General features: G+C 35.7%; 1 protein-coding gene across 4 annotated transcripts in view; it reads right to left on the bottom strand.

Annotated features, from left to right (window-relative positions):
* NDST3 (N-deacetylase and N-sulfotransferase 3) overlaps positions 1-19530 on the bottom strand; it is a 188478-nt gene that overhangs the window by 31919 nt on the left and 137029 nt on the right. For all 4 annotated transcript variants that reach the window (XM_037830545.1, XM_037830546.1, XM_037830547.1 and 1 more), the window contains 2 exons: positions 4233-4415; positions 1890-1986 (listed from right to left, as the gene is read on the bottom strand). In XM_037830545.1, the coding sequence (XP_037686473.1) occupies positions 1890-1986; positions 4233-4415 (280 nt within the window). The remainder of the gene's footprint in view (positions 1-1889; positions 1987-4232; positions 4416-19530) is intronic.

The following is a 19530-nucleotide window of genomic DNA, read 5'->3' as shown; positions in this document are numbered from 1 at the left end:
AAAACCAACTCATATATAAACTAGTGAGTTTTATATCTCTGTGTTTTCTCTTTCTGTGTTCTGAGTCTATTTTTCTGAAAATTTTAAGCTATAAGTCCTCTATTTGTGTATTAATTTAATACTGTTAGCTCAAAAGAAAAACAGCTGTAACTTCTGAGTTATCAGTGTTAAGTGCAAAAAAAAAAAAGCATTCAATTTTGGAGATATTCTTCCTAAACCTATACACGTTTACTGATCAAATAAGCTAGAATTACATCTACTAGTATTTAAAATGAACAAAACTTACAGGAACTTATAGGAGATACTTTTATCTAATTAAAAAATCATAAAGTATTGATAAGTACAACAGCATGGATAAATCTCAAAAGCATTATGCTAAACAAAAGAAACAAATGAAAGACTGATTCCATGTATATGAAATTTTCAAAGTCAAAACTATAGTGACAGAAAGCAGTGGTTGCCTGTGGCTGAAGATGGGGATAAGGGGTTGACTGCAAAGAAGCGTGGAGAAACTTTTTAGGGTGACAGAATTGTTCTATGTCTTGATTGTGGTGCTACATGACTGTATGATTTCCAAGATTCACCAAACTTTGTACCCTTAGAATTGTTGAGTTTTATTGCTTAAATAAAGCTGTGCAAAAATCAATCTCTACAGAAAGGAGATTAAAAATGCCCTTCCAAAAGTCAATGTTATATATAAATTGTAACATAAATATTTGGAAACCCAGTTGAGGTGAAGATGACAAGTAATAATTCTGCCATCTAACCATGATATTAGAAATCGTCTGCACAACACGAGGAGAAGCATACCCTGCAGGGCTGTCTGAAGCAAACGTGATATTTGGAACATTCTAAATTTCAGAGAGCAGATGTGATCAGTAATGGCAAGACTACACGATGGCAGTGGGAGTTTGCTGAAAAGACTTTAATTTAAATGTTCTTCCAGTTGCCTCTTGACTTTAAAAAAAAAGGACAAGAAAAGTATTTGTCATATTTAGTATTGCTTTCAGATTGACGTATTCAAAGGGGATAAATGAAAATGAGTAAATTGCATACTGTGTATATTGCATAGACTTGTCTCCAGTTATTTCTAGAGAGATGAGGAGAGGGAATGTATTCCCCTTGGAGAGGGATATGGTTCAAATGGCTGTTTTCTGTGAAGCCAGAATCCAAGGGCTCCAATGATTTATCATGTAGCATATGGCATGAATGTCTGGCATTTTAAAGCTTCCATTGGGCTTCATTTTAATACTGATTCTTATAGAAACAAGAAATTTACAGAGAAAAAAAACTTGCACAACAATTTAAAAAAAGGTACAAAAGATTTTTCCTGGGTATGGATAAACACCTTTCTTAGCACAAAGTTTTATTTATGTCCAGGAATTCTCTTCATCAGTCATGTTTGAGATTTTGAGAAAAACAGTCATCTCTGCAAGAAGTAGTTTTGAAATAAACTGCACCAGGAAAATGGCAACCTAAGAGGCTATTTTTCTGGATGGGATTTATCATAAAGTGTTATAGGTACGTGTATGTGTCCCTCTTGACTTTTGACAAAATCCTGTCAGCCATTCTCTAAACATAGATTAGTTTTGATTTTGGAAATGTTAATAACAGTTTTCAGTTAAGACCATTTTAAACAATAACATTTGCCACCAAATTTACTGTTGATATTCAAACTGTGTGACATATTTTCATCCTTTTCACTTTTAAAAAAACACTTTGACAAACTTTTAAATATATTGAGCTAAACAAAGATTATATCAGAGAATAAACTGTGTTATTTGTTCATCAGCATTTATAGGACGTATAAGAGTTCACTGTGACAAGAACTTGTCTAGTCATTAGGATTTTTATACTGTTTTGTTAATCATAACATAAAATATTCTCACCGGTTTTCTGGGGTCCTATTACCAAGAATTTTGGCAAGCGATCACAGGTTTTTTCTTTAGACCAAATGTCTCTGTGGCGTTTGTCATCACAAGGATTCTAAATGGGAGAAGAATATAGAGATGTAGTTTTTGTGTCTATTTTATGCTAAAGATTATCAACTTATGCCCTTAAAAGATATCCCAGGAAACAAGGCTATGTGGCTACTTTTTTTTTCTTTTTTTTAAAGGAAAGACTTGATGTGACATCACGGAAGCTTTCAAATAATTCCTTTACATCCTGAAGTTGAGAATGTACTGAGGAGTTGGGTTTGGCAGGAATTTCCACTATGGGGAAACAGCTTACCACTGAGAGTTTAATATTTTTTCTGCTACACTGTGAGTTCTATGTTGTAATTGCCTTTTTTTTTTTTTTTTTTTTTTTTTAATAGTGAGCTTGCTGGTTAGAGACTGTTTTCTGCTAATCTAAAACTAAAAGAAGATACACTCTCAGCATTCAGTAAATAACTGAAATCTAAGGTGTCAGATTTTTTTTCTAGGTAACTTTGAGCTTTCCTGCTGTGATTCAAAGGGATATGGATCTGGCCATAATAATACTATTTAAAGAGAGAGCCAATTTTGTTCAGCAACTTTCAAAGGTCTGTAAATGTATATCTAAAAATGTAACTTCACAGACTATTTTAGCAAAAGGGTGAAATGAGGGTGAATTACTACCTTAGGGATTCTGCTTTTGATCTACAATACTTAAACTAAAACCCTTTGTGCAAGATGTATCTAAGAACACTCTTTAACTGTGAAGTGTATATTTCATAGAAAAGACTGAAGAATTACAGAACCCTTTACTAGCATTTGAGGAATGGGAAAAAGGGACCACTTTCTATTTTTATTCAAGTAATACTGTAGATATATGTATTTAAATAAACCTTCTGCTTATTTTAAATAAGCAACAGATGTTAAAAATAAAGTGAGGATGTTCTTTCTGGGAGCTGTCCAGGGGAAAAAATATTGGTTTTAAACCTGTCACCTAAAATAATAATGATTTCTGTTAAAAATATGGTGTTAAATTAGCAGGAAAATTTCATATTTTTTAGTGGCTAACATTTCATGGTGTTTCATAGTGGTTAAGATAAAAAGTGCTTAGTATAACAGTTGAAAAGTAATATGCGGTCATAATATCACAACCAGTGACTTTAACCTACTAACATGTGCAGTTATATCCCTTTTTTGGGCTTATCTGTTTGTGTTCTGGAGGTAAGCAGCTCACAGTTCAAAGCTGAAAGAACCGAATATAGAGCTCAGAAATTACTACACCTTCAATCTGTGAAATTTACTCAGTTCTACTTTTGACGATTGTTATTATTTTAACATCAGCTCCATCAGTGACTCTCCAGTGACTACGAGCAGTTTCTGTAGCCAAATGACCTGGAACTGATTTCTCAATTTTACCACACACTAGCTGTGTGACCTTGCTCAAGTGGCTCAGCCTTTCTGTGCCTCAGTTTCTTCATCTGTAAAGTGGGGACAGGATAACTGTACCTACCAAATAATTATAGTTGTGAGGGTTAAATGAATCTACATATGCAAAATGCCCAGTATGACACATAGTAAGCAGTATCAAATATTTGCTAAGATTATTACTTTCTTCAGATCACTGAGTAGGCAATTTAAATTCAAGGTGTTTCTGAACTTCTAGGACACATAAGAGACTATACTTTGAAATCTGGGGGTAACCCTAGAACATCTTGAATATGCCAAATTTATGTGATGTTTTTTCTTATCAGAAGTTTAATCATTTTGCTACAAAACACTCTCATGCATGTACAAATTTATTCCCAATTGATGCTTTTAAAAACTGTCCACACTCTGTGGCTCTGTGGTTTCCTGTGGTTCAGAAAGCGATGTCACTTCTCAACTCTTCTCACCCTTCCCTCTAAGGTGGTTTAGGTATTAGAGATGTGGCGATGTACTCAAGCCGGCTGCTTGCCTAGCACACTTCCTGCTTACTGTCTTCTACTCTTTCAGCCTGATACGATCTGCAAATAGATGTTTCGCTCCTGACTGAAAACATTTCATCCACTGATTCTCTAACTGAGCTTTCAGAATTCCATAATTCCTAGTGGGCATGGGAACAGAGAATCTGGCTCAATATACAGCAATAATGTAAGACTACAATTCATTATGCAGTAGTTTCTCAAATCTAATAAACATCTCCAAAATGTACAGGTTTCTTTTATTTATTTATTTATTTTTCAGCTGCCTTCACTTTTCAGATTTGGGCTACTTCACAGAACTACAAGATATGCTTGTGGGATTAATTTATCCTGCCAATTATTGAGCCAGTCTTACCTGCCAGAGAGGGTCTTTCTGCTCAGGGAAGAGCTCAAAATACTTGTGAGCCAGCTGCAGTGGAGGCAGAGTCTGAAGTCGCAGATTGGTCCAGCTCTGCACAAAGTTGGCTAGATTAACAAATGTGTATAATCCCAGTCGATCATTCCCATAGTTGGACAAATGGGTCATGAAAATGCTGATCTGAAAAAGGCAAAGACAACATACTGCATTGTAAACACAAGTTGCTTTAACACTAGGGGGCAGAGCAATCATAACAACGTTAGTTTTTTTCTTAAATTGTCTTTGCATAGGGTTTCAATTTCTAATCTACTTTTGGATTTCAGACATATTCCAAGTACTCTCACTGTATTGATGCATTCTGGAGAATGTGTTATTAGCAAGACCTATAGAACATTTTCTTCTGGATTTTTGGTATATTTCATAACAAAAAAATGAGTCCAACATCTAATCGTTGCCATATACTGATGCTGGTGCAACTAGACCGATGCTGAGTAACATATTCTAGATGCCAGCACATAATGGCTTCATGATATGTGGACTATTCATCATTTGAGGCAGCAGGATTCCAGAAGGTTGAGATTTTGTCTTTGCAATTTACTTAATTCAGCCTGTTATGCAGTACTTCAAATTAAGAGGTAAAAATAATCAACACATCAGCATTGTCAACGGTAATTGAATGTTCTCTGATTTGCATTTATTAGAGGCCATAATGAACAGGCTAGTGCCTGAATGTTACAAAAATAGCTATTAAGCATATTCCATTGATAATACTTTCAAACCCTTTTCATATTCATTGGATCTACCATTCCCAACATCAAATACCTCTTTTAAGAAAAGTCTTCAATGCCTCGGTAGACGAAAATCAGCTCTTCCTATGGAAGCAGCTGACCTAGATTGAATCCATGCATTGAAAATATTAGAGCAAATGTGGGGAAAGTTTTATAGTAAAAATAAACTTGAATTCTGTAAGTTTGATTAAATTGGGCAGTTTTTCAGCTACTGCTTTAAGTTAATGCAAACAGTTTTTGTTGGTTAGATCTTGACAAATGGAAAGAATTCTTCTGCATGAGATTTTCAATTGGCAAAGGAAACCACTGTAGCATTTATAAGGCTGCAAAAAAGAATCATAAAAATAATTCATATGATAACAGCATTTTCCTAAAATATATGTCAAGTGAATGAACAGCAATAATGGCTATAATAATTATTATAATAATGATATAAAAATTTCATTCACCAAAAAGCTGAAAGAAATATTCAACAAAATTCATTCAGGTAATGTGGCAAAAATGAGAGCCAAGGTTATAATAAAATTTGTTACAATGAATCATAAAAACAACAATTATTTACAGCTATGAATAAGAAGAAATAGTGATTTCTTATATTGTGTGGAACAAATCCTGTAAGGCTTTCCCATGTGCGGTGGCTGGGAGCTATATGGACCAGAAAAACATGTTCTAATCTTAATTCATTCTTGTGGGTATGAACCCATTGTAAGCAGGATCTTTTGATGAGGCTGCTTCAGTAAAGGTGTGGCCCAACTGAATCAGGATGGGTCTTAATCCTATTACAAGAGTCCTTTAAAAGCAGAATGAAATTCAGACACATGGAGAGAAAGCCGTGGGAAGAATGTGGGAGTGAAGGGAACTTAGAGAAGCCAGGAGAGGCTGCCATGGGCATTGCCATAGGACAGAAAAGCTGAGGACCAAGGACCACTGGCAGTCAGCCCTAGAAAGCCACAGTCTTCCAGAAGAAAGCATCACCTTGATAACAGTTTTTGGTCCTGGAAAGTGGGGTGCTGCTATTATAAGCGCTTAAAATATGGAAACAGTTTTTGGAATTGGGTAATAGCTAGAGGCTGAAAGAATTGTGAAGCACTTGACAGAAAAAGCCTAGATTGCTTTGAAGAGACTGTTGGTTGAAATATGGACGCTGAAGGTACTTCTGAAGGATGTGTTACTAGAAATTGGTAGAGAGGTTATCTTTGTTTAAAGTGGCAGAGAACTTGGTGAAATTGAGTTCTGATTTCAGCTGGTAGGGAGAACTTGAAAGTGATGAACTTGGATATTTAGCTGAGGAGATTTCCAAACACTATGTGGAAGGTACAGCCTGGTTTCTCTTCACAAATTAAGAAAAAAGCAAGAGGAAAGAGACAAGCTGAGAAGTGAGGTCCTGGGCACAAAGAAACCAGAAATTGATGGTTTGGAAAATTCTGAGCCTATCCGGATAGTGTGCTTTGATACTAGGGCCAGAAGCAGCTCTATCAGGGACCTCCCCGAGCTTCTGGAAAGTGAGTTCCAGAGGACAGGGCTCCAGGTAAGGGTTTAACTAAACGTCCCTTTGCTAAAGAGGGTGTGGATGAACATGAATCCAGTCAGTCATTTCAGTGAAGTCAGGTCTGGAGCTGCAGTTACTTAGCAAGGATGTGTGGATAGACCTTCTCTCTGATGGCTTGGACCCCTTTGAACTGCATTCAGAGTGACAAGGTTTTTGTGCAATTTGTATGAGCAGAAACACTGCCAGCCTGGACTGAAAAGGACAGAGATTAGATGAATTGAAGGAAGAACAACTTCAAGGGCAGAACCATGGAAGCCAAAGTCTGGACCAAAGAGATCGCCTTGGGCCAAAAGAGCAGGCCTACCCAAGTGTGTGTAAAGTGCAGGTTCACCCCTGTGTTTGGAGGGGCAGCCATTTGCCTTGGAGGAGGTGGACCTTGTGCCCCATTCTTCAGGGAGAGTGCTGCTACCTCAAGGCTTGGAGATGGTGGGGACTGTGCCCCGGAGTTGTCGGAGAGGCTGGCTCCAACCCCAGTGCTGAAGAGGGTGGAGTCTTCACCCCAGTGGTTGAAGAGAGCATGTTCACTGCACGAGCACTTAGAAGGGGTGGGGCAGCCACTTCATCAGGTCCGAGGATAAAACATCAATACATTGACGACTCCCAGATCTTGAAATCTGATGGAGTATGCACTTCTGGGTTTCAGAATTGTTTGGGACCTATGACCCCTGTTTTCCTTCCAATTTCTCCCTATGGGAATAGAAATATTTATCCTATGCTTGTCCTTCCATTGTATATCGGAAGCAGATAACTTGCTCTCTATGCTTCACATGTGTACAGACAGAGGGGAATGGTGCCCCAGGACAGACCACATCCATAAGCAATTTTGATGAGACTTTGAACTTGGCATTGTTACTGAAATGATTTAAGGCTCTTTGGATGTTGTGATGAAATGAATGTATTTTGCATGTGAAAGGACATGTCTTTTAGGGGTCCAGAAGGTGGACTATGGTAGCTTAGAGCTATGTACCCCAGAAAACATATTCTTAATCTTAATTCATTCTTGTGGTTGTGAACCCTTTGTAAATAGGATCCTTTGGTGAGGTTACTTCAGTGAAGGTGTTGGCCAACTGAATCAGGATTAGTCTTATTTCTGTTACTGAAGTACTTCTAAGCAGAACGAAATTTAGAGACAGAGAGAAAGCCATGGGTAGAAGGTGGAAGTCAACAGAACCCAGAGAAGCCAGGAGAGGCTGCCATGCATGTTGACATATGACAGAAAGATTAAGGACCAAGGGTCACCGGCAATCAGCCCCAGAATGCCACAGTCTTCTGGAAGAAAGCAACTCCTTGATGACACCTTGATTTTGGTCTTCTCCTAGCCACAAAACTGCAAGCCAGTAGATTCCCACTGTTAAGCAAGCCTATTGCATGGCATTTATCTTAGCAGTCCGGAAACTAAAACGCCATGAAAAGCTTCAGCTGTAATCAGGAATATTTAATTATGTTCCTATTCACTCTGCCAGAACATGTATTAAATCACAGAAATTTCACAAAGAAAATACTTTGAGGGTGAATTTAAATTCTACCAGCAGAATGATGCCATCATGGAACTGATAAGACAGAATTGCCATTTTGGGTATTTCTGACAAATGAGACCTTTAATTAACTTTCTGATTATTTTCCAAAGTAGTTTTAATTCAGTGACTCTTTTTAACCTCCCATTTCTCCTTCAAAATTTAGCAAAACAGTGGGCAATCAAGAAACTTTTGAAATTCAGACATAAATTTGGAAGGTCTTTTCAAATGTCTTTTAGAGAGAGTCATTCTTCATTTGTTTTATATGCCATATTTTTGGTGTAGTTTAATAATAGCAAAATGATATTTCAAGTAGGTTTTTTCTTAAAAGAAAAGTTTTAACACAGTGTACACACACACACACATTTTTAACATAGTTATCCACTAGTTTAAACTTCTTGCTTTATTTTTATGAAAGATTTATCAATAAATGCGTGTCTGTATTTCACCTGGATAATAACAGCATTGGACAGAAAATGGAAAACTTATAGATATACTGTGTGACTTCATGGTACTAATATATTTGACTTCTCTTTAAATTCACTTTTCAACCTCAGAAAACATTTTATTCTGTGACAATAAAAGCAGAGTGTCACTTTCTAACTGCATGATGATAGAAAATGAAAAGTGCCTCTCTCTGCTAAAGACAGAAGCAACCCCAAAATGAGGTATGAGCTAGTTAATGACTTTTGCTGAAATGCAACCTTATTTGCAAGAATTAAGGTGCTATGTCTAAGGTGTTGAATTTACTTCTGTCAAAGAAAAGCTACTTAGCCTCCAAGCATGGAACTTTTCCCAGGTTTCAATTCTATTTTTGTATACTTACTTTAATTTGACAAAAAGTTCAGTATAAGCAAAGAACTATTTCAAAGTGATTGTTTTTTTATAATGCATGTCACCTCATGATACTTTTGGATTTGGGACTCAAGACTGGGGTTCTGTTTTGTGATCCTAAATAAATATGAAACCATAAAGGGAATATAATTCACTAGGATATAAAACACTTCAATTTCTTTTTATACTGTTTTTCAATGAATCCTAATGGTCTTGTCAGACGTGGAATATTGCATATATTTTGCTGAACATGTAACCTCTTCAAGTTTTCTCTATTATTTGTAGTTATAGCAGTAGGCACAACAAGCAACAGGACTAGTAAGGACAGATACATAACTGGAATGTTTGGGCCAAAATGTTAGCTTGCTTTCCAGACAGTACTCTTTTGTATCCTAGTTCTGACCTAGGACATTTATGCTGTCACTTCACCTCTTGGCAATTCCTCACCTGACAGCAATTTCTGCATGGCATGGGAAGAAACAAAGAAAGAGCCTGAAAAGGTAAGCAGTTCTGGGAAAGCAGATATTAAACCTTCCCTTAAAGAGGATAACTTTATAATTTTAAGAATCCTTCAGAACAGAGGTTTTATATTCTTCAGTAAAAAAAAGAAAAGAAAAAAGAATGGAATGGCTCAAATTAAATTACCTTCATTATACAAAGGATTCCAATGAGAAGGATAATGTGAAAAGGAGTCACAATTACATTTCTATGGCAATTTTTTGCTATAAGCATGGTATGGTTAACTAGTTATTTCCCTCCCCCAAAGACTAATTAGCTGCTTAAAACTCAAATAACTAGAAACTCTGCCAAAGGCATAAATTTTACTTGGCTAACAGCTGAAAAAAAATTCTTTCTAGCCTTATAGACATAGATATGTATAAGTTACATATCTGTGAATTTTTTCTTTAATAGGCAAAAGGTAAATGCCAAATGCCATATACACTTGGTATTTACAAGAGAGGAAACAAATACCATTTGTAAAAATGTAGCTGAGAGAACGATATGGGAAGCTTTATCTACACTTTCTAGTCCCAACCATGTGACGTAATAAGATCCATGTAGAGGGAATGGGTACATCACCATGAACAAGAATAAGGAGCAAAATATGTGTCATGTTGCCACACAGTTGAGAATGGAGTAATTATTCTGCTTCTTTTGAGAAGGCTGTGGGGAGCACAAGGGAATAGGGGTGTAAAAAGACGTTAGTTACAGTATTTATTTTAAGTTAGGCCATTCAGGACCATGCAGCTCTGTTCAATTTCACAAACATTTTTCTGATCATCTTGCCAGATGTTCTGCTTGGTTCTTGGGTTGGAAGTATAAGCATGGTTCTCATTCTTTAAAGCTTTGTTCATGAAAAGAGCCAGAATTCAAAAGGTACAAAAGGGTTTACAGTGCACAGTCTCCCTCCCACCTCTGTACTTTAACCAACCAGGTTTTTTGTTTGTTTGTTACTTTTGTTTTAAATTGATCCTTCCATGTAACCAAAAATTCAAAAATTTTAGCATATATACAAATCACCTAGGAAGCTTTTTAAAAGTTCAACTTACCAGGCGTTATACTCAGGGCTTCTGATTTTCTAGATCTAGAGAGGGCCCTGGTACTCGCACCTTAAGCAATCAGCCCTAGTGATCTTAATGCAGGTGCTATGGGAATACAATTTAAGGAAAACTGGCTAGACTCGTGTTTTATTCCCATGGAAAAATATTCAGTTCGCCAACAGCCACTGGTTGCTCCTTTTGAATACCTTTTTAAAACAAATATATCCTGTTGAGTTCATAATTCATAAATATATTTCAATGTCTTAGACTTAGAGCTGTCCCTACCACAATGAACAGCTAAGTAAGTGCTATTGGTTATGTCTTTTTGGGGGATTCTGTACTGCTGACAAATGTGCGGAGATGCGCAGAGAGGCTGCCAATAAAAAAACTGATTCATACAGACACGTACAATTGCCTCCTATTTCCCTTCAATCGTATGTTTTTACTGCAAAGTCCTTCTCCATTTCCCTACATACCTTTCAGATGCATATTGCCTTCATATAACTTCTCTACTTAAAAGGCTGCCTTTCATGCTCACTTTTATGTTATTTCACTGATTTTGCTTTATTTTATTGCACTCCTCTCATTGAACTCTACCCTTCCGGTTTCCACTTATTTTCTTTCAGCCCTCTTTCCTTTGGAAGTGAACTATATCTCTATGTCTTTGACTCTGGCCTGCACAGACATAAGAAAGTGGGCTTTACCACCCACTGGATCTGGGATCTTAGCAAGTTATTTAAACCCTCAGTACTTTAATTTACTTATCTAAAAGAAAAAAAATATATAATAATAGAACTATGTCACACTGTTGTTTGTGAGGATTAAATGAGCTAAAAGAAAACACTTTAAAGCACTGCCTGGTACATAATAATTGCTTCATAAATGCTAGCTATTTATTATTGATGTTTATATATTTTCATTATTTTGGGGAAGCATTATTTCTCATTTATGGCATCCTTCCAGCAGCTCACCTGCTTTATCTAGACTTCCAGTCTCTTGACCTTCTCATTTTTTCTGCCTCTATCAATGTTCTTCGGATTACTCTTCTTGCTCTACCAGTCAAGACTCTATGGTTAACAATTTTAACTTCTATCTTAACGTCACTGTCAGATTCCCAAGTTATCTTTCTGCTTTCAGTGATCTGTAAATCCCAGACCTTGGGTCAATTTGCCACTTAATTACTTTACTTGCACAAATGGACTACTCAACATAATTGAGAAAAACCACATAAGCATATGGTACCCAATCTCAACTGAATCATCAGTACCACTGACCATTATTTTTATTCTTTGTCAGCTCGCTCCTCAGTTCTCTTCAGCAACTATTTTAAACTTTCATCCCTCTGCCGAGGCCTCCTGCTCAATCTCCACTCTCCTTAATCTCCTAGTTAATCATTCTCTAATTAATTAATAGCTATCATTAATCTTTCTGCTGCCTACCCTTCCACGTACACATCTGCCTTTTCTAAATTCCTCCTGACACCTGCTGTGTCAGGCTGAGGTGTTCCATTTTGTATTTAAGACTAATATATTTTCCATTGCTTTTCATCCCATCTGCTTTCAACTCTCATGAGATTTTTAAAATATTTTTTTATTGTAGAATATAACTTATATACACAGAAGACATAACTTTCCAAGTGCAATTTAACAGGTAGTTAGAGAACAAATTTCAAAGATTATTATAGGCTACAGTTCCACAGTTTCAGTTATTTTCTTATTGTGAAATACAACATATATATACAAAAGGTGATAGCTTTCAAATTACAATTTAACAAGTAGCTATAGAGCAAATTTCAAAGGATGCTATGTGTTTTATTCCACCACTTATTCCTTTGTTTTTCTCTGTTTTTAATCTCCTCTATTGTTTTCTTCTCTAAGTCCTGAAGACATACTCATGTCTCTCTTGTCTTAAGTTCTTCCTTGACCTTTTGTCTTTTCTAGCCACTGTCCTTCCCAACCAAGTTCTTGAAAGGAGCAATATACAGGTATTTTCTTAACTCTTTTCTCTAATCTACTTTTGTACCCTATGTCTCCACTGGCATTAGCTTGGCAAAGGTGAGCAATGGCTTTCCAGTTACCTAATCCTGTGGACACGTAGTAATCTTTATCTTATCCAGCTGCTCCATTTGACACCAGTGACCACATTTAAAATTTCCTCCTTCCTTGCCTTTTTGAAACTATTTTCTTGTAGTTCTTCTTCATCCATCTCCTTTGCTGATTCCTCTTTTTCTGCCTTCCCCTTAAATAGCTGGTATTTATAAATCTCAGGGTTTTTTTTCCTTTACATGTTGTCCCTAGATGGACTTATTTACTTCTTTTATTTCACCATAATGGTACCAAAGTCTCTACTACAATCCTTATCTTTCTCCTAAATTTTATACATGAATATCTAAGTGTCCAGTTGACATTTCTACCAGAATATCCTATAGCCATCTCACTTTAAACAGAGTTAAACTGAATTCATTATATGGTCACACTATGTGTGATTAAGCTCTAGAAGCTCAGGGACCTCATTTGTTTCATCATTGCTAAATCTCTGGCATCTAAACAATTAAACAATAACTGTAATAACTAGCACATGGTAGATGCTCAGTAAATATTTGAATAAATGCATCTTTACACTCAGACCTGGTTTTCCTTTTGTATTCCTTATATTGCCTAAGGTTACTACTATTCATAGGGAAATGAAGCAAAAAATCTGAGGGTATCCTAGTCTCTTATCAGCTCCTCATTTCTTCTTCAATTGATCTCCTGGTTTTGTCAACACAGTCTTTTACAACTCTTAAATCCATCTCCTCTTCCCTTTCTCTATCTGTACTTCTATAGTCCAATCCCTTACTACCTCTTTCCTGGACTCTTTAAAAGCCTTCTAATTGGTCTTCCTCCAAATGTAGGCCACATATGTATTTAAAAATTTTTAGTGGCCACATTACAAAAAATAAAAATAAACAGAATTTCATTTTAATGTTTTAAATTTAATCTAATATATCCTGCATACTGATATTTCCATATGTAATCAACATAAACATTATTAATGAGATGCATTGCATTCCTTTTTTAATATTAAGACTTTGAAATCTGGTGTGATATCTCATACTTACAGCACATCTTAATTTGGACTAATCACCTTTCAGGTATTCAATAGCCATAATCTGTATCATATTAGAAGGGCAGCTCTAGAGTCTGTAGCCTTAATGCTTCAAGAGATCATCTTTATCTATCCTCTGTCTTCTCACTTGCCTTCTTTTCTTTCCACTTCAGCAAATATCTCTATGCATTTGTTTATGTTGTTTCTTCCACCTGGAATACTCTCCTGTCTCTTTATCCATTTTCTGAACTTCTGTGTACCATACATACCATTTAGGCATAGCTCAGGTGTTACTTTCCACGACTTCCTCAGGTTGAGATGACCATTATCTCTTTTGTATTGTCACTGTACCTTCTGCTATCTTGTAGCAACTATCAGAAGAAGTTGGCTTGACTTGTTAAAGGTTCCTCTTGCTAACTTGTGAGTTCCCCAAGGACAGGGACCATATCTTAATCTTCTTTGTGTCTACAGTTATTTGCATGGTTTATTAAATGTTTGTTGTCATTAAATGCTTCTAAAATATAGTTTAATGGCTACATAGTAATCATCTTCTTAATCATTACAATTTACCTAATCAACTTTCTACTGTGTGTCATTAGGTTGTTTTGAACATTTTATTGTTGTAAATAGCATTGGATTGGCCATCATTGTTGCTATGTTTTGGTTTGTATCTTTGATTACATCCCTAGGAAATTTTTTAGAAGTCGGTGGAATTATTGGGTCAAACAGAATGCATATTTTAAAGGCTGGTATCTAAAATGCCCCCTGGCTTGGATTCAGCACTGCAGACCAGTTCCCTGGGCTTTATTCCTATTCACCACGAGCATAAATAGGAGCAAAACATAAAGGAAGACACAGTCTACTGGAGTTCATGAATGGTGACAATTTATGGTCAAGCTCTGAGGAAACCTTCGCTCTTCATGTCAAATCGCTGCTTTTTATTTTGCATGATTCTCGCTGGCTGGGAAACATTATTCAGAAATTGGGTTAGCTTTGACTATTTAGCTTTAAATCATTAAGAAGCTATGGATGAAAGAGAAACCAAGTTTGAATGAGAAGTAATAAAGGAGGTAGAAAAACAGTCCAACCATAAATTCTTCCTTGACTGATGTTTTCATGAGATAGCATAGGTTTAAAGATGACTCCCTTACAGGTGAGTTCCTGAGTTCTTCAGAGACACTTCTGCTGGGCTCCACCAATTTTATTTTATTTTATTAGGCCAGTGTATCCCCCAGTCATTTGTCAAGATCTCAGGCGAACATTTCTGCAAAGAGTGCCACATCTGGCCCCTGGGAATTAGTAGTCTTTAACTGGCCTTTGGAAATGGGTTACATACTTTCCAGATGTGACCAGGGATGGTGGAGTTCATGCTCACTGCACAGCACTACCTCTTTCCAAAAATCTTCCTCACAAATTCTTAATTTCCAGAAACTTGATGTTATTCTGGATGTAGGTGAGAAATCTGAAATTTTTTCATGTGGTCCCTTTTGCAGGCCACTTTGGTGTCTAATATCTTTCATATTTTATGCTAAAAAATATTTCCATTAATTTTATCACCTTCCCCAATGGAAGAAAAAAGATGTCAGTTCAATTTCTAACACTTAAATTCATTGAATAGTGTTTTTCTACCTTGCTGTGCCTTAGTCATCATTTAAAAATCTCAAAGGAAAGCTCAATTGCAGAATAATTTGGCAAGGGGCTCTTAACAATTTGAATTTGGGATCAGACAGGCTTTAAAGGAAAGCTGGAAAGGTAAATCAATTGCTCTCAATTAGGGACAGGTTTCAAAGGTACAGTGATGAGGTCAATGTAATTTAAAGTAGTCAAGGTGGAGTGATTTGTCTTTTTATAACATTTTTGTCTCCCACTTAATTTTTCTGGCTACACATTCAGACCTGCAAGTTTAGTCCCTTTATTACAAGCTAATGATTGATGCTCAATTAACATTTCTGTTAGGGGCCAGAAGAAGTAATACTATTGGCTTAATGCACTGCCATTATGTTTGCTGCTAAAGAAATGTTTACATGGCAAAAGAGTGTCTCCAAGTCTCAGACCACCACTTTTCAATTAATTTTGCATTGTGTACCTTACGCATGCTGTTCTGATATTGCCTCTACATTACTCTAAAAGACCTTGTTGCAGTTATTTAGAGACCAGACAACAGCTGTTCTTGTTCCATTAGACTTACAAAGTGACAGAATAATGAATGTGGTTACAGCTTGTGATGGATGTAAAAATGATTAATTAAGAGAAATTCCCTTTTAAAGCAGCAATGTAGCACCAAGGTTGTATTCAATTTTGCACTGAAAACATCTTCGTTTTCTAGCAGAAAACATTTTGCTTCTTAGTTTTAAAGTACTGCCTCCACAGGCCTAATAAAATTAGAGAGGAAATGAACTTAAGCATCCCAAAGGTGTTTAACTTAAATAACCTGAAAGAATTAAAAAAAGAAACAGACCCTCAATAAATTTCACCCACATGAAAATCTGATCTTGGCTCAGCTATGAATAAATTAAATTTAGGTAATCACAAAGATCAGCTTTATCACCAGGAAGTTTCAATTAATTATATTTGCTCATGAAGTTGAATTCACCCTATTAGGGGAAAAACCAACATGCCAAACAAGTGTTGTTTTGTGAATGCAAAAGATATTATTTTGTGTATGAAAAAGGGCTAGATTTTTAGAACTAGAGACTAATTGTTAAATTTCTAAATATCCAAAGACATTTAAATTTAAAATTTGGGAGTCCCAATTTAGTACAGACACCCAGCTCTTTCTGCAGAGAGTCAGAATCAAAGGATAAGAAAGAACAATGCTGAAGACTAAACACTGGTTAGGTCTTAATGAAGTCACCCAGGTAATTATCCTTTAAGGAGCGGGAAAATACTAGGGTTTAACTGAGCCTACACAAGGCACATCTTACAGTTTTGACTGAAATAAGACGTTTTAAGAAGTAAAGTTTGGTATAGAGATAACATAAGTGAAGTCGTTCTTTTAGGACTTTGCAGGGATGAGGAGGAAGCAAACCTGGATACAAGAGTCAGTTAAGGTACTGTAGAAAGACTTAATTAAAGGCAAGGTGCCTAAAAGGACGTTTCAGCAGAGAGGAGGAAAGACCAGAAATAGAAAAGCTTCCAAACCGCTAGGAGTCAGCACAAATAGAGGCCACATACTGTCAAAGGCGCTGGCAGATGGAGGGGCTAGTAAAGCTGCAGGGAAAAAAATAACCTTGATAGAGGCTTCTGACTCTAGGATAAAAGGTGATAAGGTCACAAAGGATTGCAACTAAACCAGACATCTATTTTCAAACATGAAGAATTTGTAGTGGGACCCCTACATTTGGACTGTAATTTATTTTCTTTCTTTTTTATTGTGGTAAAATATACATAATATAAAATCTTCTGTTTTAAACATTTTTAAGTGTACAATTCAGTAATTACATTCACAATTTTGTGCTACTTCACCACCCTCTACTTCCAAATTTTTTTCATCACCCCAAACAGAAACCCTGTACTCATTAAGCAATAACTCTCCCTTCTCCCCTCTCCTTAGTCCCTGGTAAACTCTCTCTGCTTTCTGTCTTTGAATTTGCCTATTTTTAGGTATTTCATATGAGTAGAATCAGACAATATTTTCCTTCTGTGTTTGGCTTATTTCATTCAGCATAATGTCTTCAAGGTTCATCCATGTTGTAGCTTGTATCAGAACTTCATTTTTTTTTTTTAATTTTTTTTTTATTTTTATGGCTGAAGAGTATTCTGTTGTATTATATGTACACCACATTTTGTTTATCCATTAACCTGATGATGGACCCTTGGGTTGTTTTAACCTTTTGGCAATTGTGAATAATGCTGCTGTGGACATTCAGCACAAACATCTGTTTGAGTCCCTGTTTTCAATTCTTCTTTGTATATGACTAGGAGTGGAATTGCTGGGCCATACGGTAATTCTATATTTAACTTTTTGAGGAACTGCCAAACTATTTTCCATAGTGGCTGCACCATTTTACATTCCCATCAGCATCGTAGGAGGGTTCTAATTTTCCACATTTTCTATAATACCTCCCCCTGCTTTTTTTATTATAGTCGTCCTAGTGGGTGTGAAATGGTATCTCATGGTTTTGATTTACATTTCACTAATGACTAAAATTGTTAAGCTACTTTTCATGTGCTTATCAGCCATTTGTATAACTTCTTTGGAGAAGTATCCAATTCCTTTGCTCATTTTTTTTTTTTTTTCAACTTTAACACATTTTTACCAAAGGAGCACTTAAGGTAAAAGGAACAAGTTTACAATGTAAAAATTAATTGATACGTTACCAAGCCTTGGAGACCCCACTCTTCCAGACACAGCTGGACATGCGATCAGAGAGCTCCCCCTTGTTTGAGTTACAGAAAATTTATACCATCTTGATTTAGAGTACCTTTAATTAAGTCATATTCTATTTTTACATTAAATGATGTGTCATGAACACCCATGACTCATAAAGCAAAATGTCTTGATCCACGATTGGTTCAAGATCAAAGGAGGGTATCCACAATGTTATAAGACTTAGCCTTGAATGACTGTAAAACTCTACTGATAATATTTTTACTAATTAAGCTATAACTTCTGTTAGTGCAATATAACATACTTTTACTTATATAAAATATAAAAATTAGAAAAGAGATTACTATTACTTGTCTCTAACTTTTAATACAGTTTTATCATTTTATTCTATGATTAATTTAGCCATTACATCATATTGATAAACATACATTTGGTTAGGACTCTATTCAACCTTGCTACATTATTTATAACTTATCTATGATTAAAGTAACAGTTGCAGCCCCATCCTGTTTTTTCTCATTCGTTTTATTGAGATATATTCACATACCATGCAGTCATACAAAACAAATCATACATTCAATTGTTCACAGTACCACATTTGCTCATTTTTAAATTGGATTGTCTTTTTGTTATTAAGTTATAGCAGTTCTTTATAGATACTGGATATTTAACCCTTTCTAGACATATGATTGGCAACTATTTTCTCCCATTCTGTAGGTTCTCTTTTTGCTTTCTTGATAAAATCCTTTGATGCACAAAAGTTTTAAATTTTGATAAAGTCTAATTTACCTATTTTTTTCTTTTGTTGTTCATGTTTTTGTTATCACAGCTAAGAATCCATTGCCAAATTCAAGGTCATGAAGGTTTTCCCTATGCTTTCTTCTAAGAGTTTATGGTTTTAGCTTTTACATTTAAGTCATTGGTCCATTTTGAGTTAATTTTTGTATATGGTGTGAGGTTGTCTCCATCTTCTTTTTGTTTTGTTTTGTTTTCATGTAGACTTTCAGTTTCCTCAGCACCATTTGTTGAATAGTGTATTCTTTCTCAAGTGAATCTTTTTGGCACCCTTGTCAAAAATCAATTGGCTGTGGATGTGTTGGTTTATTTCTGTAATTTCAACTCTAGTCTATTAATATATATGTCTATCCTATGCCAGTACCACACTGTTTTGATTACCATAGCTTTGCAATAAGTTTTGGAATCTAGAAGTGTGAGGCCTCCAACTTTGTTCTTCCTTTTCAAGATTGATTCAGCTCTTCTGGGCCCCTTGAATTTTCAAATGAGTTTTGTGATGGGTTTTTCCATTTCTGCAAAAAACACTATTGGGATTTTGACAGCAATTGCATTGAAACTGTATATTGTTTTTAGCAGTACCTCCATCTTAACAATATTAAGTCTTCCAATCTATGAACCAGATGTCTTTCCATTTATTTAGGTCTTCTTTAATTTCTTTCAGGGTTTTATACAAGTCTTGCAACTCCTTGATTAAATTTATTCCTAAGTATTTATTCTTTTTGATTCTCTTATAAATGGATTCATTTCCTTAATTTCTGTTATGGATAAATGCAATTGATTTTTGTGTTTTGATTTTGTATCCTACAACTTTTCTGAATTTATTTATTAGCACTAATGGTTTTTTATTTTTTTTGTGA

This window comes from Choloepus didactylus, chromosome 3 (genome assembly GCF_015220235.1).
Source record: "Choloepus didactylus isolate mChoDid1 chromosome 3, mChoDid1.pri, whole genome shotgun sequence".
Taxonomy (NCBI): Eukaryota; Metazoa; Chordata; class Mammalia; order Pilosa; family Megalonychidae; genus Choloepus; species Choloepus didactylus.
Note: the sequence above shows the minus strand (reverse complement) of the source record. Positions and strands in the feature narration are given on the sequence as shown.